Here is a 26,208-nt window from a genome sequence, read left to right on the forward strand (position 1 = left end):
CATTTTATTATTTATATACCACCCCATCCTCAAACCTGCAATGTGACCTATGAGGACACATCCTCAGGAATGTGCAAGCTCCAACAACATAAAGGTCTGTTAATGTACATCAGATTACAGAATATGGCTCTAAGTATGTATCTCTCTGCTTCACAAAGCTTGTTGCCTCATGAGTGAATCTGGGGGTACTGAGAGATAGTAGGCTGAAGATGAGCCAGCAGTGTGCCCAGGTGGCCAAGAGAGCCAGTGGCATCCTGGCCTGCATCAGGAACAGTGTGGCCAGTAGGACAAGGGAATTTATTGTGCCCCTGTACTCAGCACTGCTCAGGCCACACCTTGAGTCCTGCATCCAGTTCTGGGCCTCTCAATCCAAGAGAGATGTTGAGGTGCTGGAAGGTGTCCAGAGAAGGGCAACGAAGCTGGTGAGGGGCCTGGAACACAAACCCTATGAGGAGAGGCTGAGGGAGCTGGGGGTGTGCAGACTGGAGAAGAGGAGGCTCAGGGGGGACCTCACTGCTGCCTACAACTACCTGAAGGGACATTGTAGCCAGGTGGGGGTTGGTCTCTTCTCCTAGGTAACCACCAACAGAACAAGGGGACACAGTCTCAAGTTGTGCTGGGGAAAGTATAGGCTGGATGTTAGGAGGAAGTTGTTGGCAGAGAGAGTGATTGGCATTGGAATGGGCTGCCCAGGGAGGTGGTGGAGTCACCATCCCTGGAGGTGTTCAAGAAAAGCCTGGATGAGGCACTTAGTGCCATGGTCTGGTTGACTGGCTAGGGCTGGGTGCTAGGTTGGACTGGAGGTCTCTTCCAACCTGGTTGGTTCTATGATCCCTATGATCATACCTTATTCATCAGTGTGACATTAAGAGGAATACAAAGTTTAAACATACCTGCATACATTTCTTTAAGTACCCTTATGTGGAATCTCTGATTATTTTAAACGTAATTCTCACAGTTTATGCCTCTTGTTTACAGTGTTACCTCTTTCTCTGCTTGGGAAGAAGCAAATGCCTGTTCTCTGCAGCCTCTAGTCTGCAGCTCTGGGAGAACAGCACAGTGTCCTCCCACTGCAAACAAGGCAGGAACTGCTGATTCAGTTTAAGAAAGAACGCCTCTTGAAAATGCAAATCAAATGCAATGTAAACAGCTCCACTGGATTGTAAGATGGAAAACACTGTTTTACAACACCTGTATCTGACATGACACATCCTTTTACAACCCCATCACAAGCCATTTTAAATTAACAAAACACTCTGCTGCTGAGGGAGGATGCTGCAAAAGAACTCTGGAATGTCAGGAGGTCATGAAAGTAAAACCCAAACTTCGTCACTAAAAAAATCCCTGAAAACGTTTTACACACTGAAACACAGACCTGTGTTTTCTCTTGGAGGGATGGTTGCTCAGCTTTTTTGCTGTAGGCAGCTAACTCCCACTTGCTGCTGAAATGCCATTTGCATTTTCATGCAAGCATTAGGGGTAATGGGGCGAAGACCATTTCCCTTATATTAGGCGTTGAAAATCCAAAAGCTGGGTACCGGGACAACAGTCACCACTTTGGGTCAAACACCAGGTTCTATCTTAAAAGACCACCACCCCAAAATCAACTGTCTTTAAACAAAATATTTGTGTAGCACCCAGCAGGGTTGCACAGCCACAAGGGGAGGGCAAGCCCTCTCTTTGCAAATCTGCAAGCTTCCCATGCAATCCAGGAATGGAGCTGTCAGATTTATTTTTCCCACCTGGGCACGGGAATGGCTTATGTTTTACCCAAATGGATGGACATGTGGTCACCAACAGAGGTCTCCCACGTAAGACAGCAGATTGCTCAAGTGCTAAAACAAAACAAAAAAAGCCCCCAACTCCCAACTAACGAATTTCCTCTGTGCATTCAGTCTCTTTCCAAAGAAAAAGCGGTGCTGGAACCCCAAAGACAGGGGTGCTGGGACCCCCAGCTGTCACAGCACATGCAACATCTATGGGAACAGAAAGCGTCTTTTTGTGCCTGCAGGTCTGCACAGGACTTTCTGGCAGGTTATATGGTCAAGGTAGCCACACCAGCAAAAAAAGATATGTCCTGGAAAAGATATCTGAAGCTGCCTCACCTCCCTATGAATGTAAAAGGTGCTGGGATTGTTTAGCCTGGAGAGGAGGAGGCTCAGGGGAGACCTTATTGCTGTCTACAACTACCTGAGGGGTGGTTGTAGCCAGGAGGAGGTTGCTCTCTTCTCTCAGGTGGCCAGCACCAGAACGAGAGGACACAGCCTCAAGCTATGCCAGGGGAGATTTAGGCTGGAGGTGAGGAGAAAGTTCTTCCCTGAGAGAGTCATTGGACACTGGAATGGGCTGCCCGGGGAGGTGGTGGAGTCGCCGTCCCTGGGGCTGTTCAAGGCAGGATTGGACGTGGCACTTGGTGCCATGGTCTAGCCTTGAGCTCTGTGGTAAAGGGTTGGACTTGATGATCTGTGAGGTCTCTTCCAACCTTGGTGATACTGTGATACTGTGTACTGTGTAAAACCCAGTGAACAATAGAAGCATTTTGTATAGTGGAGAAGGGGGAAAGAAATGCAGTTCTACTTGTCCTCTGCTGGGATGTCTACTTTACTTTATCTCACAGCAGTGAAATAAATGGCACTACCAGCCACCATCTTGTTCTTACCTTTACAAATTATAACCCCTGAAGACTCCATACCACCCTGTGCTGGCCAGTTAAGGCACCGTCCCCTAGGGCTTTCTGAGCTGCTATCCTCACCACAGCAATGGCAGCATGTGGCTGCTTAGTAGAAGTTAGCGAATAGAAGCACTTTCAATTGAGTAGAGCAAAAGCTCGTTATGTTACATTAACTGCCAGTTTTGTTACAACTTTTTTCTGCTGGGCTGGCCAAAGACTGAGTGCATGAGGCAGCTGATCTATTTGCCTTACTCTCGGATGCAAACCAGGCAAGACAAGATCAAGATCTACTAGTACAGCAGCATAAAGGGGAGCATTTATATATAATGATGGATTTCCCTTCCTCTCTCTCCCCTAACAGATAAAGAGACTTTTGTTTTGCTGATATGATCTTAGCATCTTTCACAGGCACTATATTTGTTAGAATTAAAAATAAGAAAGGCAGACACACTAAGCTCTCTGTATCTGGTCAGTAGATTTCTGTCAGTCAATAAAAAGGGTGCAAAAGGCATGGAAAGGCATTTTGTTAACAGCAGAACTAGGCTCTATTCACTAAAAGTACTCTGTGCTACCTTTTGCCTTTAAAATATTTCAGTAAGCCACCAAGATCAGTTTATTCACGTGGCTTTATTAACAACAGTTTAACCCTGCAGCAGAAACAATTAAGAAGTCACATTTGCCAACAGTTTCAGTGGTGTGTAGCATACTGTGGCATCCAAGCTGCTGCTAACTCCTCCTGTTGCTTCCTCCACTACAGTGATGTGTGGCCTGTGAGATGAGCACCTCATTTCAAGAACCAAGGTGCCACAATCTATACATGAGATGGGGTGAAGATAAGGAGCAGTGAGGGGAAGGTCTCTCTTCTCCTCCCTATTCCCAACAACAGCCTGGATCTAACTCCCTGCAAATCTTGGTCTGTCTCCAACTGTGCAGGAACTCTTTTAGCAAAGACTCAAGCAGGTACAGCCTGCTCCACAGCCTTTCATCCCATTTCTCCAAGCACTGAGGGATATATGCAGCATGAGGGCAGGAACAGCTGGAGGATACTGTGCTCCAGATGCTGCTTTGCTATGGCCACCAGGGAAAACACTGTAGTTGCCTTCCCTCTCTACGTGCTTCAGTGCTGAAGGTAGAGAAACAGTCAAAAAGATCAGTAACTGCCAACTTCTTTCCCCAGTGGGCCTTCTGGACTTCCCTATGTTTCTGTAAAATTCAGCTATGTTTTATAGGTCAGGAAGATGGGGTGAAGCCATAGAAAAGGCTTCAGTCATATTCAGTCAAGCCCTTCTGCACTCCTTGAGCTCGCTCAGAGCATCTGCAGCACACAAAGCTGCCAGTGCTGGACCTGGGCTGCCAGCAGCTATGGTCTCACAAGAGTGTCTCCTCTGGCTGGAGAAGGGGGCACCTTTGCACCCCAGCCACGTACCCTTTCCCAACACAAGATCAGAGACACATTTTCTACTTAAGCATCTCTGGGACACGATTCCTCTCTACTAATTTCCCCCTAAATCACTATCTGTGCTGAAGCAGCCTGTGGTTAATCTAACAGCTAAGTGTTATGGATGTTTCTGTCTCTGGTTCCTGATTCCCAGTCCACACCCAAGACCCATTCAATGTACCATCAAATTCCAAGCTCACACATCCCCTAAGTGAGCCTCTGGAGCATCTCTTCCATCACTTCCCGACATACTCTTACTGACTTGTGGGTTCACACTCCCACCTTGCACCTTTTCTTCCTTGCCCTCCCTCAGCTTAACAATATAGAAAAACTCCTTCCTTTTTGTGTGCTATCATCTCTCCACCACATTCTTTCCTGCAACCTCCATCATATACTCCTCTGAGAAAGGGCAAAGCCAGGGACTGCATTTAATTGAAGGGGAAAAAAGTGAAGGCAGTCTTTAAAGGACTTCACAGACCTCCTGTTATAAACAGTCCAATAACTAAAGTAGCTTTTCATGGGAAACTTTAAAACACAGAAACACCACCAGTGCTGAAACTTCATCTTTTCCATAACCAACTAAGCAGAAAACACAGTAAGCCTGAGCTGCAGAGGGCACAGGAATGGAACACAGGAAATTTATGAGTTCCCAGAATTAAAACATTCCTGCAAGAAGGGTAGAAATGCCTTGTGGTGGGTCTTTTATGAGAGCAGGAAGGGAATGTAAATGACCTTAAGATATCTGTCAGGGAACACATTAAGGAATTGGCTCTACGCATGGTCTGGGAGCACAAGAAACATCTCATCATCCCTGTGTTGCTCAATGCCAGAGTCACTGAGGACCATTTCCTCAGCCCACGCAGGGACAAGCACCTTCTGTGTGTTCAGAAGATGAGGGACAGTGCAAAAGTGAAACAGAACAAAGAGTTAAGAAGGAGAGAAAAAACAAGGTACAAACCCCAGGGCACTAACAAAAAGGGCACATTAACAAAGCATATCTGGTCTTTATGATCCCAAGTTTTGCAAGCATCGGGCACAATAAAAGTATTATTCCCAGTGAGATATCTATAAATAAATTTCATGCTGAACTGTATTAAATAAGACATTCCAGACTGAATGCTACTGTAAAAAAAGAAACATTCATAAATACAGAATAACACTGAATATAATCCCATTAAGGCAGCAATACATAAGGTAATCTTAAAAAACAGTTTTTAAGCCATTAAAAAAAAATAGCAATGTTATGCTCTATTATGAGAATACAGCATTCTACTGTCATATGATTAGGAAGCAGACATGCACACAGACATCCATATAATAATGACACAAGAACAGCATCACATTCTTCTTAATATTGTGATCACACAGTGCTTATTTTCAAGACTCTTGAAGCATTTGCCCCATTCTTTTTAGCTGCTGGGAGGTAGTCAACTACACAATTTGTAAGACTCTATTTCACATTCCAAAATCTGGTTTTGTTCCAAACTGATATTGGCTTTTTAAAATATTAAGCTTGACAGAATTGAGTTTCAATGTTTGCCTCCCTCCTGGTTCTAAGGACCAAGTAGAGGAAGCTGAGACCTTGTATGACATATTTAAACCTCGAGCAAATTTTTACATTCAGGATATAAACCCCAGAAAATAGGGATTTATAATAAAAACATCAACAGGCATTGAACCATAGCCATTCTGGTGGGTTTTGCTATACAACTAAAAATCCTACTTCTTATTTTCTTTCAGACTATATAAACAGACATCTGCAATAGTACATCTTTGGTGATACACATTACAGAAAGCTAGGGAAAAACTGTAACAAACATCATGGAGATTACATCTCTGAACATAGAAACGTACAATATGAAATATATAGACATACTTGAGTCACACAAAGTATTTTGGACACACAAGGCTAAGGTATTTTCTAGCCTTTTTTCACTGTTAAAGCCAGAGCTGGCAAATGCTACACAGACAGATGATTTCTCTGGCATGAGCAGTGTCGGAGTGCAGTGGGACAAACGGATGGGAATAAGTTGTGCATGCAACTGTTTGCAAGATCTGCTCCTAAAAGCAAAATTTCATGTTAACAGATGACTATTAAAAATCCAGTTTTGAGACCTGTAATTTTCTATTCACTAACTATTCATTGCCATTTTATGAAAAGATATTATACTGAAACTTGGAATTAACAAAAAAAAAAAAAAATGAATAAAACAAATTAGGAGAAACTGGACCATAGATAGTTGTATAAGACTTAACACCATATGCCCAGCACCATCTTCATACAGATGTATTGTAATCTAATCCTAGAAAAGTCTGCTTTCCTGCTAGTAATTTTAGTAATTAAACACTTCACAACCATTTTATATTATCTAGGTCTTTATTATTTCATACAGGAGAAAAAAAAAAACGAAGAAACAAACCCAAAATCTAAGTCTACCCCTGTAATTTCTTCATCATCACTTTTACTTAATTTTACAAGCACCATAGTTCCCTTTCATCTACAAGAGAGGAAAAGCCAAATTATCTCATGCAAAAAACGTGATGTAAGCAGCACAAAGTGTTAAAGAAACAAAGGAGGTTTTTTTTTTCAGAACTGAAAGCCCATAATAATTAGAATACACAGCAAAGCAAAATAAGCTACCTTTTTACTTTACAGCTTGGTGTTCTGCTACAGAAAACATATGTACCATGGAATCTGCATAGTCATTATTTGTACCGGTTACTTGTTGATATGCATTAAAGCAGCTGAACTAGTTTTTACATTAAACGTTTTGGGAGATTTTGTTGGGGTTTTTGGTAAAAGATGTAATTTCTGTGAACTAAATCCTGGCAGGTGCTGAGTGCATCCTACATTTCCAAAGAAATGTAAAGCATTCAACTGTAATAATGCAGGCTCCAGGGCCAACGCTTCTACATCACACCTCAGGCGCAACAGAGCTGGAATCGTTACTGGCAACGAAGAAATCTCGAACCAATGTGAAAGCAGCTTGAGTACAAGCGCAGACTGATTTTTCCCAACGCTTACGCTTCTGTTAAAATACTTGTAAATGTTCCTAAGGGCTCAGGATCTACCTCATGTATGAAGGACTCCTAAAGGGAAAGCTTCGCACAGCGCTGGGCGTGCAGAACCGCAGGTGCACAGCGCCATCTACTGGACGTGTCTGCTCCATACTCCACTGTGCCTGCCACGAAGAAAAGGTTCCGGGCAAACCGTGCACCAGGCTTGCACATAATGAAACGTTTAGTTTAACTTCAGACCCTCAAAAAAAGTATTTTTAAAACACAAATTGGAAGAGCAGATTCGCACTCTAGGTGCTAGGACACAAACAGAGAAAGTAAGAACACTTCACTGGCACAACTGACCCAGCGTACCTCGCACATTGCTTACAAATAGCGTTTCAAAGAAGGGACAGAAGGTCATCCCTGTTCTAAGATACTTCCTAACGATGTTTCTTTGTTTAACTTTTTCTGGGAGGGGAGTCACTTATTCTGCTTTACAACTATAACGTTATATTCTATGAAGTAAATATTGCAGTCTATTACTTCCTTACAGGAAGGACGAAGGTAGCACTCCAAGCAGAGAATTTGAAATGATACTTTCATTCAAGTCCTTGTCTTGCAAATACTTAGATGTGTGGAGTTTAAAACTGTCTGAAAGCTGAATTTACAGCTCTGTTGGCGCTTTGTTGCTTTATACTGAGCAAGCAGGGGCTCTAGGTTAGAATGTTTCCTTCCATAAGCAATTTGCCACTGAATTAGAAGACCAAACTACAGATTTGGTGGGCACATAGCACCCTGGTCTGCTGCAGGGCTACAATTCTCACAGAAGTGGAAGGTGGGGAAAGCACTAACTCAAAGTGCTACACTATTTAGAAACCCCTGAGAACAGAGGGTGTTTTCTGTATATTCAAAAGTAAAGTCAGAGCACACTGCAGCATTTAAGCAGCTGTTGGCTGTAGCTCTCGTTCCCATGTTTCATTTGATATAAGCTATACCACTTAATTGCAGCCTCCTCAATACACCACACACAAGAAAAGCAAATCAATGGCAAAATAAGCCTATGCTACTTTATAAGCACCCAGGGAATTCAGATTACTCTTAAAATATGTGAGGTATGTGATTGTATATTATTCCACTGTCAGCAGATGAATTTGAGGTTATAATACATGACTATATCTATCTATCTATGTACCTATAAAGCAGCCAGTCAGTGGAACTCTATTAATGTTTGCACAGTTATGGATCAAAGGGACAGGAATCAACAGTAAAGAGTTTTTTACTCCAAAATTTGCCTTCTGGATTACACCAGAAAACTGATTTACCAACCAGCTAATGCTTTGCAAGCAGGTACACAACAGCAGAGCTTCCCACAGGGCTGCGCTTCTAGCTGACTAACTGTTCCTTTTCAGAGCAGGAACAAAGTGCCTCTCACTTTAAAACAGACACCAGCAATACAAGTGCACATCAAAAGGTGGATGGATAATCAGGGCTAAGGAAATTTGCTTACCCTATAGTTTTAGGATTTTAAATTTGGCTCAGCAGCAATTATAACAGGAAACCAAGGTCAGGCTGACACAATCGCTCTCTTCCTCAATATGTTTGCAGCTCCTATCTAGGTTAATGGGAGTTTTGTGCACATGTGGGGGGGGAAACAGAACACAAGTGCTGCAAAGATTGGTCTCAGATTTACTTCAAATAAAGTGTAATCAGTTTTAGAACAATCCATCATCTTGAAAACTGATGTCTTATCACTGAAAAAAATCTTTAAGACATCATTGCCATGTGCTTGTTAAATCCAGCCTTGGGGAAAAAAAATGCTCACAGCATTTTGCACCCTTATGAACCAGTCAAAAGTGTAGTACAAATGCCCCAGCTGGCTCCTTTTTGATATTTCTAATGCTGATCAGCCAAGATTATACCTTATTTACTGGGATATTAAGAAAAATCCTAGAAATGTGCAAAAGAAATTAGCTCAGTGTCACCTTTCTTTTCTCCCACATAACCACGTACATTGAGGTTATTATGCAGACATGACAGACACTGTTGATGTTGAAGTGCAACACAAAACACATAGGCTCAAGGTTTTTGTGATACAACCAATTAATGGAGATAGGCTGTAACAGCATCCTTCACAGACCTCATAATCATGCCTGGACTCTGCAGGAAGAGTGCAGCTGCATCTAGGCATTAAATTACGTGTATGTTTATTTAGACATGCATCACAAAACTGAAGAATATGCTGTCAGAGGAAGGGAAGAACTAAGTTTTAAACTCTGAATGCTTTTCAGTGGAAGATACTTGATTTATAACAACATAAGAAAAGGGACACATGGAGTGTAGCTATAATATACTGCTTAGGCTATTGGAAAATATTATGGAGTCCTATGATTTAATACCAATCAATACATTAAATTCTTTTATGCTTTAAAAAAAAATTGTGAACAGCATAAAATGCATTATTTTTGCTTTGATTCACTTTTTCTTTAACAAGAATGAGGACAATAGTATAAAATTTAAGAGAGAAAACATTGGACTAGGAAATGAAGACAGCATTTCCAAGCATCCTAAATAAAACCCTTGCTCAAATCAGTGACTTTTACAACAACAAAAAAAGCTAACAGATTTTTTGTTCAAAAGACCACTTAAACAAAGCAGAGCAATCCATAGCACATAGTTTCCTGCAGCAGAGACACTCATTCCTAAAAGGGCCTTCATTAACGCATGACACAACAAGCAGCACCCATTCAACCTGAGGGAAGCCCACAGGCTCGCAGGGCCACTGGCTGGCTCTTTGTCACCAAATGCAGCAGGTTGAATGCAGACATCACTGTGATATCCTCACCAACAAAACCAGAGGCAAAGAACAGGGGCAAGAGCTGAGTAGGGAAGAAAAAAAAAAAAAAAAAAAAAAGGAAAAAAAAAAAAAGAGAACGAATTAAAACATCAAAAATGTTAAGATACATTCACTGAAAAAAAAACAATGCTTACGATTTTATGAGACCACCACACAAGAGCACAATTCTAAATGGACTTTTCTTAGTTTAGCACATTTCTGATACCACACACCCCCCCCCACCCCCCCCCCTCACCCCCCCAGCATTTTGGCATACAGAACTCAGTGAAACTTGCTGTGTTACCAAGAATGAGAGAGACATTGGACACTGGAATGGGCTGCCCGGGGAGGTGGTGGAGTCGCCATCCCTGGGGCTGTTCAAGGCAAGGTTGGACGTGGCACTTGGTGCCATGGTCTGGCCTTGAGCTCTGTGGTAAAGGGTTGGACTTGATGATCTGTGAGGTCTCTTCCAACCCTGATGATACTGTGATACTGTGATAGAGGGGGCATTTCGACGGGGCTGCTTTAGATACCCATCTGAGAGCAACTCAGGGTAGCAAGTGCATGACTGCAGGAACCCTGCTTTAAACAGACCCAGGAGCCCACGGCAGATCAAACACGCAGGCTTTTTCTATTTATTAAACCCAAAATAAAACCGCACTCTGACGTATTTCTGAATGGGGAAGGCTGGGAAGCAGTCATTGTTAGAATCGGTTCTTTTGATGGCTTGTTTGAGGGACGGGACATTGTAACAAACTTGCCAGATAGCTTAAAACCATGACTTTTTTTTTTTCCTCGAAAGGCAGGAAATAATTGACATTGTAAACCATCCCTCAGATGTATTTAAACAATCTTCTGGCAAGTTCAAATATAGCAAACAGAGAGATGGCAGTGGTGAGATTTTATTTTAGAGGAATTTAATGCATAAATACTAATTGTCTCGTTTACCCTGCAATGGGAAAGAGGAAACGCAGCTGCCTTATAACCCGACCATTTATAGCTGCAGCTAACTTCAGAAGATTATGTGACACGGGGAACCGCAGCCAACCCCCATCGAAGTCAATAACGAAGCTCTCATGGACTCTGGTGGCAGACGGATTAGCCCCCACGTGGGTAATGAGCCGCAGGGCAGGACCCGCAGTCTCCTCCCAGATGCCCTCCGCTTTGCCTGCGGCAGCACAAGCGCCGCGGAATGGGTCCAGCCGTTGCCTTAGCGCAGGGCTGTGTCCTGAGCACTTGCCAGCGCAGCAGCTGAGCGGGACTCATCCTGCCCTACCCAACAGTACCTATTAATGGGCTGTTTCCTAATGGAAAAGTCGCTTGAATTAACATGCCTGGAATCCGAGTTATCTCAGCTAAAGTCGCTGAAACCCGAGCACCTCTGTGCGGCGGCAGAGGCGGAGAAAGGCAGGGGCAGCACGGCGGACAGCCCGAGAGGGACACTGCATAGGAATAAGCATGTCATTGTCGCCAGTGACTGCAGAGCTACTTACAAGAAAGGACAAAACCTTCCCCACCCTGACTACCGGGTACTAAAGGACCAAAGGTCACTACGCAGCTACACCTCCAGCACGGTTCCCCGGGCGCGAAGTAGCGGTGTCAGCGGCACGGCCGCGGGCAGCACCGCCGCTCCTCCCTGTCGGCCGGCGACGAACGCCGAGCTCTGCTGGCAGCGAGTGCCCCCGGCCGGCGGGCGGACCGCACTGCCCCCTGCGCTCCGCCCGCCCTGGCAGGACGGCGCCGCCTGGCGGCCTCGGCCCGGCACCGCTCGGGCCTCGCGCTTGCGGCGCCGTCCGGCGGCGGCTGACCCTCGGGTGCGCAGCTTCCATCACAGCCGGCGCTACAGCAGCCTAGCCGTGGCTTCCGCAGGAACAACGCCGCCCGCGGGGCTTCGTGAGCGCCTGGCTTCGCCAGAGCTCTCAGCAGCGCGGCTTTCCGGAGCCGCTGTTTCAGACGCGGAGCGCTGATAGCCATTGTAAAGTTCTTGCACGCCGAAGGGCAGAGGGACAAATGGGTCCCTAAGAGGCGAGGTCTGCATTGACCCTGCCTATGTGATGACCTCTTACACATCTTTATGAAGCCCCCCACTGCAGACACACACAAGCACCTGACAAGCTGAGTGCAGAGGTAAAGTGACACACCACGGGACCTTCCTCTTGTGCAGTCACTGAATCACAGAATCACAGAATGTTAGAGGTTGGAAGGGACCTCCAGAGACCAAGTCCAACCTCTCTGCCAAAGCAGGATCCCTTAGGGTAGTCCACACGGGAATGCATCTAAGCAGGTTTTGAATGTCTCCAGAGGAGACTCCACAACCTCTCTGGGCAGCCTGTTCCAGTGCTCTGTCACCATTACTCTAAAGAAGTTTCTCCTCATTATTTAGGTGAAACCTTCTATGATCAAATTTGTAACCACTGTTCCTTGTCTTAGTACTGTGCACCACCAAAGAGAGATTGGCCCCCTCCACTTGACACCCACCCCTCAGGTATTTGTACACACTGATGTGAGATTTCCTCTCCATCTTCTCTTCTCCAGACTAAATAGCCCCAGGTCTTAGCCTCTCTCCGTAGGGGAGATGCTCAAGTCCCACAGTCATCCTTGTGGGTCTCCACTGGACTGTCTCCAGGATGTCCCTGTCTCTCTCGAACTGGGGTGCCCAAAATTCGATGCAGTATTCCAGGTGAGGTCTCACTCAGGCAGAGCAGAGTGGGAGAAGAACCTCCCTAGAGACTCAACAGCCATGCTTCTCAGTGGTCCTAGACCAGCCTCCCCACACCAGCACCACTTCCCTGCTAGCTGGTATCAGGACTATAACTCACTCAAGTGTAAACAGTTTAAAGGAAATTATTTTCAATGCCTGAGGATTATCAAATAGATCCTGACCACTTGAAAAAAAGTCAACTATTTCGGTGTTCATCAGAACTGTTATTTAGTTTTAAGTATTCATAAAAGCTCAAGAGGATATACAAGTCCTGAAAGGCTAATAAAATACAACTGCATATTCATGAAAGTACTCTATTGCAGTTAACATATTTTATTGCTGACGTTCTGATCTCTGTTTTTATTTGTTCTCCATGTTGCAGCAATTCCCTGGAGTTTCAAGTAGGAAGGGACCTCCCCGTGCTAGGCACTGCACACAAACCCCCTGCTGCAGGTCACTTAACTGACCACGGTAAGGACTGCTTGTAAAGAATCACCACACAGACAGAAGTTCAGCTCATTATAGTAGCACACTTCCTTTGGAGGTGCTTCACCTGTGTCTGCCAATGCAGACAACAGACCGAGGGAGAATGGTGCTAAAGTTGCTGGTTTAGATCTTTCCTCTGTTCTTTCTGCAGCAGATTCATGCTTGGCCATAGCCTTCAACAGGGTCAGGTACTCTCTCTGTGCCTCAGATTTATTAAACAGGAACTCGCAGAGCAGGACACAAACATGGGAAGAAAAACTGCATCTGGGCATGTCATTGAGGCTGGTTTCAACTCCTGTGCTGTGCACAGCTGGATCTTTCCTGGCTAAGCAAAGCCCTCATGCTGGTGCTGGAGGCAGCTGCCCCAGCCCTGACGGAAGCCCACCATGTCAGCTCAGCATCTCACTTCACCAGTGCCAGGGCCCAGAAGCCTGGCTAAAGCACTGTGCTAACACAGCCGTTGTGTCCTTCAGGCACGGCAAGTCTGCAGCCTGGCACTTGCACCACACAGATGTGCCACCCCCCTGCATTCTAATTACAGCACTGCAACATGCCACTGCCTGGATGACCTCTGCGAAGAGGTCAGAGGAAAGCTCACAACAGAGGGAACTAGATGGTGCTCTTACTCATCACTCTGTGCTTTTGTTGTTGAGTTAGTTGTTTTTTCCCCATTTTTTTCCTTTTAAATACATGCTGCTTGCTGCACTGCCCACAACACACGGAATACCAGAGTGCCACCAGAACTCTTGGAGCCCCTCCACCATGCTTCACGCTGTAACCTAGCACAACTTGTGGCAGCATGGACCTCTCATCTGTCTGGCACCCAAAAGATAGACAGCATGCTCAGAAATAGCTTGTAAGTCTTATGAATACCCATCACACCAATAGGGTAGTAGCCATTAGAGGGCTGGAGCACCTCTCCTATGAGGACAGGCTGAGAGGGTTGAGGTTGTTCAGTTTGGAGAAGAGAAGGCTCCCAGGAGAGCTTAGTGTGGCTTTCCAGTATCTGAAGGGGACCTACAAGAAAGCTGGGGAGACTGGGGGGAATGGATACAAGCTAGAGGAGAGGAACCATAGAATCAACCAGGTTGGAAGAGACCTCCAAGATCATCCAGTCCAACCTATCCCCCAGCCCTGGCCAGTCAACCAGACCATAGCACTAAGTGCCCCAGCCAGGCTTTGCTTGAACACCTTCAGGGACGGTGACTCCACCACCTCCCTGGGCAGCCCATTCCAATGCCAATCACTCTCTCTGCCAACAACTTCCTCCTAACATCCAGCCTATACTTCCCCCAGCACAACTTGAGACTGTGTCCCCTTGTTCTGTTGGTGGTTGCCTGGGAGAAGAGGCCACCTGCCACCTGGCTACAGCCTCCCTTCAGGTCGTTGTAGACAGCAATGAGGTCTGCCCTGAGCCTCCTCTTCTCTAGGCTGCACACCCCCAGCTCCCTCAGCCTCTCCTCATAGGGTTTGTGCTCCAGGCCCCTCTCCAGCTTTGTTGCCATTCTCTGGACACGTTCCAGCACCTCAACATCTCTCTTGAATTGAGGGGCCCAGAACTGGACACAGCACTCAAGGTGTAGAAGTTCTTCACCATAAGGGTAGTGAGACGCTGGAACAGGTTGCCCAGGGAGGTGGTGGAGGCCCCATCCCTGGATGTTTTTAGGCCAGGCTGAATGTGACTCTCGGCAACTTGATCTAGTGGAAAGTGTCCCTGCCGTTGGCAGGGGGTTTGGAACTAGATGATCTCTGAGGTCCCTTCCAACCCTGACAATTCTGTGATCTTACTAGGTGAGCTTTAGGAACCTTTTGCTAGGATGGTACCCATTGTAACTGTAGGAAAACCTTCCTGGTAGGATGCTGATATCCCAATGTTGGGATATAGTCAGGTACTGCCAGCTTTGAAAAGCTTCTATATTGTCAGCTGCAAACCTGTACAGTGTTTGGTCCCCAAAGAAACATTTGTTTAGGAATCTGTGAAATTTATCCTTCAGAAATTAATAACTTGGTATATATTTGGGTTATGTTTTCTCAATTTTTAACCACAACTAGAGAAATTTCTCTGGCAGAGGGACAACTTCAGAGATTAAATTCTGATACAGAGAGAGTGATTTCCCATTGGAATGGGCTGCCCAGGGAGGTGGTGGAGGCACCGTCCCTGGGGGTCTTCAAGAAAAGCCTGGATGAGGCACTTAGTGCCATGGTCTAGTTGATTGGTTAGGGCTGGGTGCTAGGTTGGACTGGATGATCTTGGAGGTCTCTTCCAACCTGGTTGATTCTATGATTCTATGATTCTACCACATCTTGCTTTTAACAGCTGTAATGGAAGCATTGGGGGTCTCAGGAGCTGATAGCATTACTGGTTCAAGGTTTTCCATTTTCAGTGTTTTTCCTGACAACTTAGGTCCAGAATTTCCAAAATAGCATGAGAATTCTGTCTCTCACAAGAAAATTGTGAAGTTTTAGCCCTTTACAAGCAAAACTGAAAGCCAACAAAAATTCTTAAGGGAATGATCATTTCTTTTCTTGCCACAGCAATAAGCCCTTAATAGTTTGAAGCTTCTACTGTTCTTTTTTTCCCCAGTTTCCCTGCCCCCACCCCAAAATCTCTGGCCCCATTTGGAGGGCAGGAAACAATTAGAGATAGGTATATACTAGCTAGAGAGTCAGGCTCTTATGTCAAGAATTACTATGTCACTGGAAAAAGTAAAGAGCAAAAATATTGCCACACTGGAGAAATGCAAACAGCCAGAAGTTAGAAGACAGTAAAAGCCTGTGAGCCTGCTACACTCAAGACTTACATTAACAGTTTAATTTTAATCAATATTTGTTTTGTTAAGTTTCTCCAGTCCAGCAATATGTTCTAACAGTTGCTCTGCAAAGGTTTTATTTATTTACACTGACATAAATCAAACCATAACCAAATGTTTCACTGGTGAAGCTTTGTGGACTGTTTAATATGTGTATTTATTCCAGCCCTTAGCAACTTTTTGTTGGGTTTGTTTTGGTTTTTCATTTGGTCTTTGCTCACCGAAAGCTGCTGCCAGCCAGACTCAGCAGACAAAACAGAGCAACTACCAAGCCCTGCAGGAACAGAAAGTGCAGCTTAGAGAGAAACACATGAGCAAGTATTTCAGTACATCATGGATTTCTGTGTCTACACAGCTATTTACTCCCTCATCATTTTCCTTTAACAATTTTTCTAACGCTGCAATTCTTGGCCTCTCCTGCTCCCTGCTTTGCACTTTGTAGTCTTTATGGACTTAGTGTTTGCAGCAAGTATCTTAGGTTTGTCATGGTGTGCCCTAATGTGAGGGTAAAGGCAATGTTTAATAGCTTGTAGGGCAATGTTTCATGGGGTCTGATCTAACCATCACAACCTACCAGCTGTGGCAGGAGGCTGGAGCACAAGAAAACTTTTCAGCAGGGAGATGAGGACTGCTGCTTATTAACTGCAGAAAGGAGAATGAAAAAGTTTCAGTTTCCCCTTCCAATCTGAGCTCTCTGATCCAGAAGCTAGCACTCTTTTCAGTGCACAAATTATTCTACTCATACAAACCAGCAGATGAGGCGATAGAAAGCAGCTCTGTGGAAAAGGACTTGGGGGAGCTGATGGACAAGAAGCTGGATGTGAGCAGTGTGAGCTTGCAGCACAGAAGGCAAATCCCATCCAGGGCTGCATCAAAAGATGAATTGCCAGCAGATCCAGAGAGGTGATTCTGCCACTTCGCTCTGGTAAGACCTCACATGGTGTACTGCATCCAGTTCTGGAGCCTTCAGTATAGGAAGGACATTGCCCTGATGGAGTGGGTCCAATGAAAGGCCATGAAAATGATCAGGGAGTTGGAGCACCTCTGCTACAAAGACAGGCTAAGGGAGCTGGGATTGCTCAGCCTGGACAGGAGAAAGCTTCAGGGAGACCTAATAGCAGCCTTCCAGTACTTGAAAGGAGCTACAAGAAGGATGAAGAGAGACTGTTTACAAAGGTCTGCAGTGACAGGATGAGGGACTATGGCTTCAAACTAGAGAAGAGCAGATTTAGACCAGATATTAGGAACAGGTTCTCTACTATGAAGGTGGTGGACACTGTAACAGCTTGCTCAAGGGAGGTGGTTGGGGGCCCATCCCTGGAGATATTCAAAGTGAGGCTCAATAGGACTGGGAAGCCTGACCTAGTTGAGAAAAGGGAGAGAAGAACCTTCCTAGCCCTGCTAGACACACTTGATGCATCCCAGGATGCCACTGGCTCTCTTGGCCACAAGGGCACATTGCTGTCCCATGCAGAACTTGCTGTGCACCAGCACTCCCAAGGTCCTTCTCCATGGAGCTGCTTTCCAGCAGGGCAGCCCCCAACCTGTACTGGTGCCTGCTGTTATTCATCCCCAGACGTAGGACCCTGCACTTGTCCTTATTGCACTTCATATGGTTAGTCTTTGTCCAGCTCTCCAGCCTGTCCAGATCTTGTTGGATGACAGCACAGTCTGACAGGCTGTCAGTCACACCACCCCCCCTCTATTTTGCATCACCAGTGAACTTGGTGAGGGTACACTCAATGCCCTCGCCCAGGTCATTGATAAAGATATTGAACAAAACTGGACCCAGTACTGATGCCAGGGGAACAGCACCGGCTACAGGCCTCCCGCATGACTGTGTGCCGCTGATGATGACCCTACAGACTCTGTTGTTGAGCCATTTTTCAATCCACCTCACGGACCAACTGCCTATGCCACCATCTCCTGAGCCTATTAATGATGATGTTAAGGGAGACAGTACCAAAAGCCTTGCTAAAGTCAAGGTATATGACATCCACAGCTCTTCCTTCACCTACCCATTCAGTCGCGGTATCACAGAAGGCTATTAGATTAGTCAAGCAAGATCTCTCCTTGGCAAATCCATGTTGGCTACTCCTGATAACCCTCTTTCCCTCCACGTAGTTAGAGATGGCCTCCAGAATGAAGATTATCAGGAGGCTGTAGTACCATCTTATCTACTGGAGAGAGTCCAATGGAGAGCTACGAGGATGATGAAGGGACTGCAGCACTGCCTTACGAGGAAAGGCTGAGAGACCTGGAGCTTTTTAGTCTGGAGAGGAAAAAAAAGTCTATAAATAGATGAGGGCTTGGGTGTTGAGAAGGAAGCGACAGCCTCTGCTCACTTGTGCCCTATAATAGGGCAAGGGGAAATGAATGCAAACTACAGCATAGGAAGTTCCACCTCAACATGAGGAAGAACTTCTTTACGGTAAGGGTCACAGAGCACTGGAACAGGCTGCCCAGAGAGGTCGTGGAGTCTCCTCTGGCGCCTTTCAAGACCCATCTGGATGTGTTCCTGTGAGACCTGTGGTGGATTCTATGGTCCTGCTCTGTCAGGGGGGTTGGACCTGAAGATGTCCAGAGGTCCCTTCCAATCCCTTAACATCCTGTGACAATGCAGACTATAGTGGCTCTCCCTACACTGGCAGAGCAAGTAGGGCTGGGGGTGAGTGTATGCCACACACCAAGTATGGCATGTGCTGCAGCTGCCTAAGCTCACCAGGCACAGGAGGGTCTTCCCAATCCACAGGCCAGCTCTCTTTATCCTCTGAAAGGGGGTAACACAGCTCAAGCATTTCATGTATCAATGTGGTTTTCATATTGTAGCCAAGAAGCTTCAGTAGCAGCCTCTTCTACACTCATCATGTTAACAGCTGAAGTAATGCAGGAAGAAGAAAAGTCTAAAGGTGAAGATAAAGCAAAGAAGTAGAATAAAGCAGGAAAAGAAGATGAAAAACAGTCAAACAGCATGGGAGCAATGCTCTCCCCATAGCGAGAATGCCTACTCATACCTGCTCATGCTAAGTCCCATTCTGTGTTACAGTGACAAGCCAAGCCTTAGGGACTAACCACACTCCATACTCTATCCTTGGGCTATGTATAAGTTTCCCAGGGAGGTGAATCAAAGATCTTATAGGACTGCAGCCTTTAGTCCAAGTCCTTTATTACCCAGACTTTGCCCCTTCTTCTCAGAGAGACAAGATTTCCACCATACATTTTAGGTTACTGTGCAGGCTATAACGATCAAAATAACTAAGTAACCATTAAAACCTTGGAAAATAAACCAGATTCTGAAACAGCTGCACACAATTCAGGCCAATTTCATTGACTTCAACTGTTGAGAAAACAAATATGCTCAGTCAGGAGGAAGGGCTCTACATATCTGTGCATCTGCATTTCCATTCAGAATGGTTATCTCAAGCTTAGTAGAACACTAAACCTGAGCTGAGAACAAAGAACTACATTTCATTTTCATTTAATCAGCAAATTGAGATAATCCCTCTAGCATCAGCTGCCAAAGATGGGAATACCTCTTTTCCAATAGTGAACTGGCCATTGTATTGCCCCCCATCCAGCTAGTGGAAAACCAGTTTGGCAACAAAGAGGTTGTTCGTAGTGGTGTAACTAAAGCCCAGAGGTGCGCTCAGGGACCAAATTAAAAAGGCCTGAGACGTGAGAGAATTATCAGAACAAAGAGTTTTTTGAAGGCTGTACACCCTTGAAAAGCGAGAAGGGGGAAAGGGCATTAATACCTCCCTGTTCTGCAACTGCTCCCACAGAGGAGAGAACTACGAGCCTGAATTCTCCTCATTTTACCACTTAACATTTGCACACAGCAGGGCAGTGATACTGCTCCCCTGTGAGCAGCCAAAGGACGTGGCCTCGTACAGTGAGGATGAAGAGGGCATCCATGCTACACTGAATACAAAGGAAGTTGGGAGTTAATTAATTGTCCTTTAAGTAATATCAAAGTTAAGAGGGTCCTTGGCTCAAGGGACTCTGGCTTGAGGTGTAAATTGGAGCGAGACTTCATTAGAGCAGAGACAAGACATTGCAAGCCTTGCAGGTAACGGATTACATGAGCAGAGAAAAGTGAAACTGCAACGAGACAAGGAAAAGTGAAGAGATCCCAAGGAGAGGAAGAGACTACACACGTAAGGAGTCCTCAAGCGTGGGACAAAAGAGGACCCTTGGCTAAGGGCAGAAACCAGCAAGTCTCTGAGCCTTGCAAAGCGCTCACACATCTGTCATTTGCAGATTGCTTCCTAATAGTTACAACATGCAAATGTTTCCCAAAGGACAGTAAATACAGGTCACTCGGGATTTTCCCCCCATCTATGCCTGCTCCTCCCAGATCTGATGCACTAAAATAGAGCTGTGCCACACTTTCCTTTTCCCTGGCTTGGCAGGCTGCCAACATACAGCACATTCCTTTTAGGGCAGTGAGTTTATAACTACAACAGTCATAAACTATTCTTAAATGGGTCTTTTCTGAGAATCATGATCCTTTCAACATCTTGAAAAAACATCTAATCTTTTCCATTCCAGGCAAGCCTCTCCAGCACAGTAGTAAAGATTTAATTGCTTCTGGTGCTCAGATGATGAGATACAAGTGTTCTGGAAGTAACCTTTTCATCTAACAATTCCTACTGGCAAGCCCAAAAGCCTTTTGCACTGCTCACCAGCAAAGAATTCATTTTCAATACTAGAAAGAAAAAAAAAACCAAAACCAAACCTAGTTTCTAAACTTTTAGGTTACTGCTGTTGGTAGGACTATACAAGAGGCTCACTGAAGTTATGTTACCTGTTTTTACTATCAGGCCCCTTTAAATAGGCAAGCTTTTCCCCTCCACCAATATTTGCTTTGTCAAGCTTACCAACGCAGAAGAGCCACCAAGTTTTCTCGTTATTTTTAGTTCAAGACAAATCCCATGCATCATTTACCAGAAGGTAAAACATAACTTTCGTTTTTGGCAGTGAAGAGAAGTCCTTCAACAGGGCTGAAGTCTGCACTACTTCTTACTTCTCACAGAACAGAAAAGAAACAAACAAAAAAAGATACAACAAAAAAAAACCCAGACTGATTTTGAAGATTAAACAAATGCATCACTTGGAATTGGAGTTCTTTTAAATTGTGTTACACAATGCTCTGTAACTCAGTGGACTTCTTCCTTGGCTCACAAGGCTTATTTTCCTGGGTAATGATACACAGCAGATACATGATCCTAGCCATTTCTCTCAGTAGAGTGTCTCATAAAAATGAAGCAGAGAGAATGCCACCAACTGACAACTGGTGTGACTTAAGAGGACTTCCAACCTTAAAGCACAGCCTTTTGAAAAGAGCATTGCCTCACTCGTTCCTAAAATGACATGAGTGGAAACTGGCCTTGCAGTAGTTTGCTGAGCATGCACTCCTGTTCTACAGAGCACAAATGAGCTGTGCTGCAGGAGGTATTAAGGAGGCTACCATTTCTGCTGCACAAAGAAGCTGAATGCTGAAAGATCACAGAGGAGTTAATTTGATGACCCTGTTTTACCAGGCACTGTAAAGAAATGTAGGAATGACACCAGTCCACTGAAGGAGACAATGTCCTGGAAAGCATCAGAGCTAAAAAGAGCTGTGATTTCAGACATGGGTTTGGTCTCCAATTTAATGAGCTCGCAGAGTAAAACCTGTATCAAGGAGCAGAAAGCTCCAAAGAAACAACGCTGTCTGCCGCAGCAGCAAACTAAAGCATCCTCGGTAAGCGATGAGATGCCGTGGGATCGTTGCACAGCACATACAGCAAACTACCAAAACATACTCAGTACAGCTATAGCCAGCAGATTTTGAAGACATTTTGAACTTTTTCAATTGAAAAAGTGGTTGGTGCTAATACCTGTCTCCTCGTACATGCCCATATTGTGCCTTTAAATGCCACAAACCCTGCTACTTTTTAATCTTTTAGTGCAGAAACCACACACAGACTCACATCCTACCCAAACATCAGCTTGTGCAATTTCATAAAGCATTCAATTCCTCATCACAAACCATTTGGAAGTTGAATTATCTCCCTGTATGTTTTATAATTTACTACACAAGAAAATGTAACTTTTACACTGGACTGTTAACCAGATCCGAGTATCCCCCACCACTAAGGGTGCTGATGAACGAGAAGCTGGACGTGAGAACTGTGCACTTGGCAGCCCAGAAGGCAAATCACATCCTGGGCTGCATCAAAAGATGCACTGCCAGCAGATCCAGAGAGGTGATTCTGCCACTTAACTCTGCTCTGCTGAGACCTCACATGGAGTGCAGTGTCCCTCTCTGGAGCCTTCAATAGAGGAAGGACATGGACATGATGGGGCAGGTCCAGAGGAGGGCCACAAAAATGATCAGGGGGTTGAAGCACCTCTGCTATGAAGACAGGCTGAGGGAGCTGAGGTTGTTCAGCCTGGAAAAGAGAAGGCTCCAGGGAGACCTAATAGCAGCCTTCCAGTACCTGAAGGGGGCCTACAAGAAGGATGCAGAGAGACTGTTTACAAAGTCCTGTGGTGACAGGATGAGGGACAATGAATGGCTTCAAACTGGAGAAGACCAGATTTAGATTGGACATTAGGAACAGGGTCTTTACTGTGAGAGTGGTGGAACCCTTGAACAGGTTGCCCAGGGAGGTAACTGGGGGCCCATCCCTGGAGATATTCAAAGTGAGGCTGGACAGGGCTCTGGACAGCCTGATCTAGTTGAGGATGTCCCTGCTGACTAGATGGCCTTGGGAGGTCCCTTTCAACCTAGATCATTCTGTGACTCCTGATCATCTCCTATCTCGTAAAAAAAAGCTTTTTAATAAAGCATGAAGTTTACCAAATTCAGTTACAAGCTCTCTACTGGCCAGCATTTCAGACCAACGCAGGATGTTTGCTTCATTTTTTACATCATTCCAGCTACTAGAAAAGCATTTAGAGCTGAAGACATCAGAGCTGCCAATCTCTCCTTACATGGACATTTTCTATGTGGCTTCCTCTAAAGCCCAATACCACTCATCACCAGCGAGAGGAGCCAGCGCCCTTCCAGAACTGAGAGACCACACAGCCTCGGTTACCCTTCAAGCGACATCCTTCAAACAACATCCTCAGCACACAGAAGTCTGTAGATATGTCAGCAGAATAAAAGCACTCTTTTAAAAGGTCCCTTTGATCACACAGAGTGTGTCAGGGCAGTACAAAGAACAGCCTTATGAATATACAAGAAACCCTCAGCCTTTTAGCTAAAAACAGTCTGAGAAGTATTCCAGCATGAAGAAATTGGGATACAAAACAACGTTAAAGAATGGCTCTCACACTGCAACAGTGACATTAACCAAATACCTCCGATGCAGTTGAACAAAAGATAAACTAAAATAACATCTAATCCATAGCAAAACTCCATCATGTAAAAAAAGAGGAACTTGTAAGCCTTCCCTTGTCAGAGATGTACTTTTATTTTCATGAATAGTGGTGGGAAGACACAAAGATGATGGAGTAGGACATCTCCCTCGTGAAGAAGGGCTGAGCTGGGTCTCTTTAGCCTGGAGGAGACTGAGAGGTGACCTCATTCATGTTTATGAATATGTGAAGGGTGAGTGTCAGGAGGATAGAATCATAGAATCAACCAGGTTGGAAGAGACCTCCAAGATCATCCAGTCCAACCTAGCACCCAGCCCTAGCCAGTCAACTAGACCATGGCACTAAGTGCCTCATCCAGGCTTTTCCTGAATACCTCCAGGGACGGTGACTCCACCACCTCCCTGGGCAGCCCATTCCAATGCCAATCACTCTCTCTGCCAACAACTTCTTCCTAACATCCAGCCTAGACTTCCCCTGTCACACTTCAGACTGTGTCCCCTTGTTCTATTGCTGGTTGTCTGGCAGAAGAGGTCAACCCCCACCTGGCTACAATGTCCCTTCAAGTAGTTGTAGACAGCAATGAGATCACCCCTGAGCCTCCTCTTCTCCAGGCTAAACAACCCCAGCTCCCTCAGCCTCTCCTCATAGGCTTTGTGTTCCAGACCTTTCACCAACTTTGCCTGGACGGAGCCAGGCTCTTCTTGTTGCTGCCCAATGACAGCACAAGGGGCAATGGGTGCAAGCTGGAGCACAGGAGGTTCCGTGTAAGTACAAGGGAAAACTTTTTCACTCCGAGGATTACAGAGCACTGGAACAGGCTACCCAAAGAGGCTGTGGAGTCTCCTTCCCTGGAGACACTCAAAATTCACCTGAACATGTTCCTGTGTGACCTGCTCTAGGTGATCCTGCTCTGGCAGGGCAGTCCCTTCCAACTGCTAATGTTCTGTGATTCTGTGACACTACAGTAAATAAGCCAAGAGTGCTTATACTTAAAATGGAGAAGAGAAGCCTCCCAAGAGACCTTATTGTGGCCTTCCAGTATCTGAAGGGGGCCTAATGAAAAGCTGGTGAGGGACTTTTTATAGTGTCAGATGGTGATAGGCCTGGGGGGAATGGAGCAAAACTAGAAGTGGATCGGATGTTAGGAAGAAGTTCTTCACCATGAGAGTGTTGGGACATTAGCACAGGACGCCCAGGATGGTGGTGGAAGCCCCATCCCTGGATGCTTTTAAGGCCAGGCTGGATGGGGCTCTGAGCAACCTGATCTAGCAGAGGGGTTGGAATTTGATGATCCTTGAGGTCCCTTCCAACTCTGACAATTCTATGATTAACTTCTAAACACATTTTTATTCTTTCCCTTCTCTTTAATTCTCCCCCAGCTGTCCAGAATGAGTTGTCTCTTCTACACCTTTTAACTGACTGTGAATATTTATTAAAGCTTGAGGTTTTTCATTCCAAATTTCCCATCTTTAAATGCATTCAAAAGACAAAAATACTCATCCTATATCCCCCAGTTGGACTTGCAGCCAACAGTAACCAGGCAAAACCTTTCTGCACAGCAAAAAAAGTCTTTACCTCTGGGCAAAAATCATAAATATTTTTTCCCCAGTCTGTTACTGTGAGGATAGAGCTAATACTGGAGTTATCCCCACAGTCAGCTCCCATGGCCTCAGCTGTGAGCCACCTGCAGGCAGGGGTGATGCTGCCTGCCTGCTGATGCCAAGCCTGGCAACAGCCCCAAGTCCTGTGTGGAGCTCTCCCAGACACACATGGCAAGCATGGCAACAGCCCCCCAGTCCTGAGTAAAACCCCACCAGCTGCACACACCAGGCATGCTCATGCCCATGCAGATGGCTCATGGGTCAAGCCCACAGCCCAGTTCAGTTCCTCTCATTTGTAGGGTCATCAGGGGGAACAATACAGCCATCAGCTTTGTTCTCTGCTTCCCTCAGCCTTTTACTAGTTTTAAGGCTTTGTAGTTTATTCTCCCATCTGGATCAATATTCTATGAGAAACGTTGATGCTTTATTTGCATAGTCTGTTCTTTAAAGTGACATTTGTTCCACTTTCAGAGGCAGCAGCATGGCACTCAAAGGTAGCCCCCTCCTGCTGAAGCCTGCTGTCAGGAGCTTCATTAAGCCTTGCCCCCAAATGCAGTTTGTTTCTGTCCTACTTGGACTTACGCTCCAGAAAAGGAAATGCTACACTTAAAACATTGAGAGTCTCTCTTTCCCCCCTTGGTCCTGACATTTCACACCACTCTCACTGACATGTTAAGAAATTCCTCAGTGACTTAGCCACACTCCAGTAGCACCCTCAGTCCCCAGCACTGGACCTCTCTTGTCCCACTGTTTCACAGAATCATAGAATCAACCAGGTTGGAAAAGACCTCCAAGCTCATCCAGTCCAACCTATCCCCCAGCCCTATCCAGTCAACTAGACCATGGCACTGCAGTCTTTTCTTGAGCACACACAAGCCTTCAGCACCCCCTATCAAAACCAGAGAAGAAAGGATGCACAGCTCTATGTCCACATTAAGGTTTGTTTTTTAAGACAATAATTATGGGTCAGAATTCTGATTCATTTCTTGCTCCTTACGTTATTTTTATAGCATTGGTGCATATGCAGAGAAAGATTCTCACTCTCTTATGTATGTGTACTTCAATAGATACTCACAGATAGAACTTACCTAGATGTTTGAAAGCTCTAAGTAGTTGCCAGGCAAGACAAATAAGAAAATTAATAATCCAAAGGCTGTGACCAGTTAGCTTCATCTCCAAATTTCACTATGTGTAGCCCAATACAAAGCAAGCAACACACAGAACAAATTATCAGTCTGGCAATAGGCTGAGTGCCCAGGTGACCTTCCATGGCAGGACACTTACCCTTTTTTGAAGAAAC

At 45.3% G+C, this 26,208-nt stretch overlaps 1 protein-coding gene across 1 annotated transcript in view; it reads right to left on the minus strand.

Moving 5' to 3' along the window:
• Positions 1-26,208, minus strand: part of MSRB3 (methionine sulfoxide reductase B3) — a 95,018-nt gene that overhangs the window by 58,895 nt on the left and 9,915 nt on the right. Inside the window, 1 exon segment of the mRNA XM_064142879.1 lies at positions 9,859-9,985. Coding sequence (XP_063998949.1) covers positions 9,859-9,985 — 127 coding nt within the window.

This window comes from Pogoniulus pusillus, chromosome 4 (genome assembly GCF_015220805.1).
Source record: "Pogoniulus pusillus isolate bPogPus1 chromosome 4, bPogPus1.pri, whole genome shotgun sequence".
NCBI classification, from domain to species: domain Eukaryota; kingdom Metazoa; phylum Chordata; class Aves; order Piciformes; family Lybiidae; genus Pogoniulus; species Pogoniulus pusillus.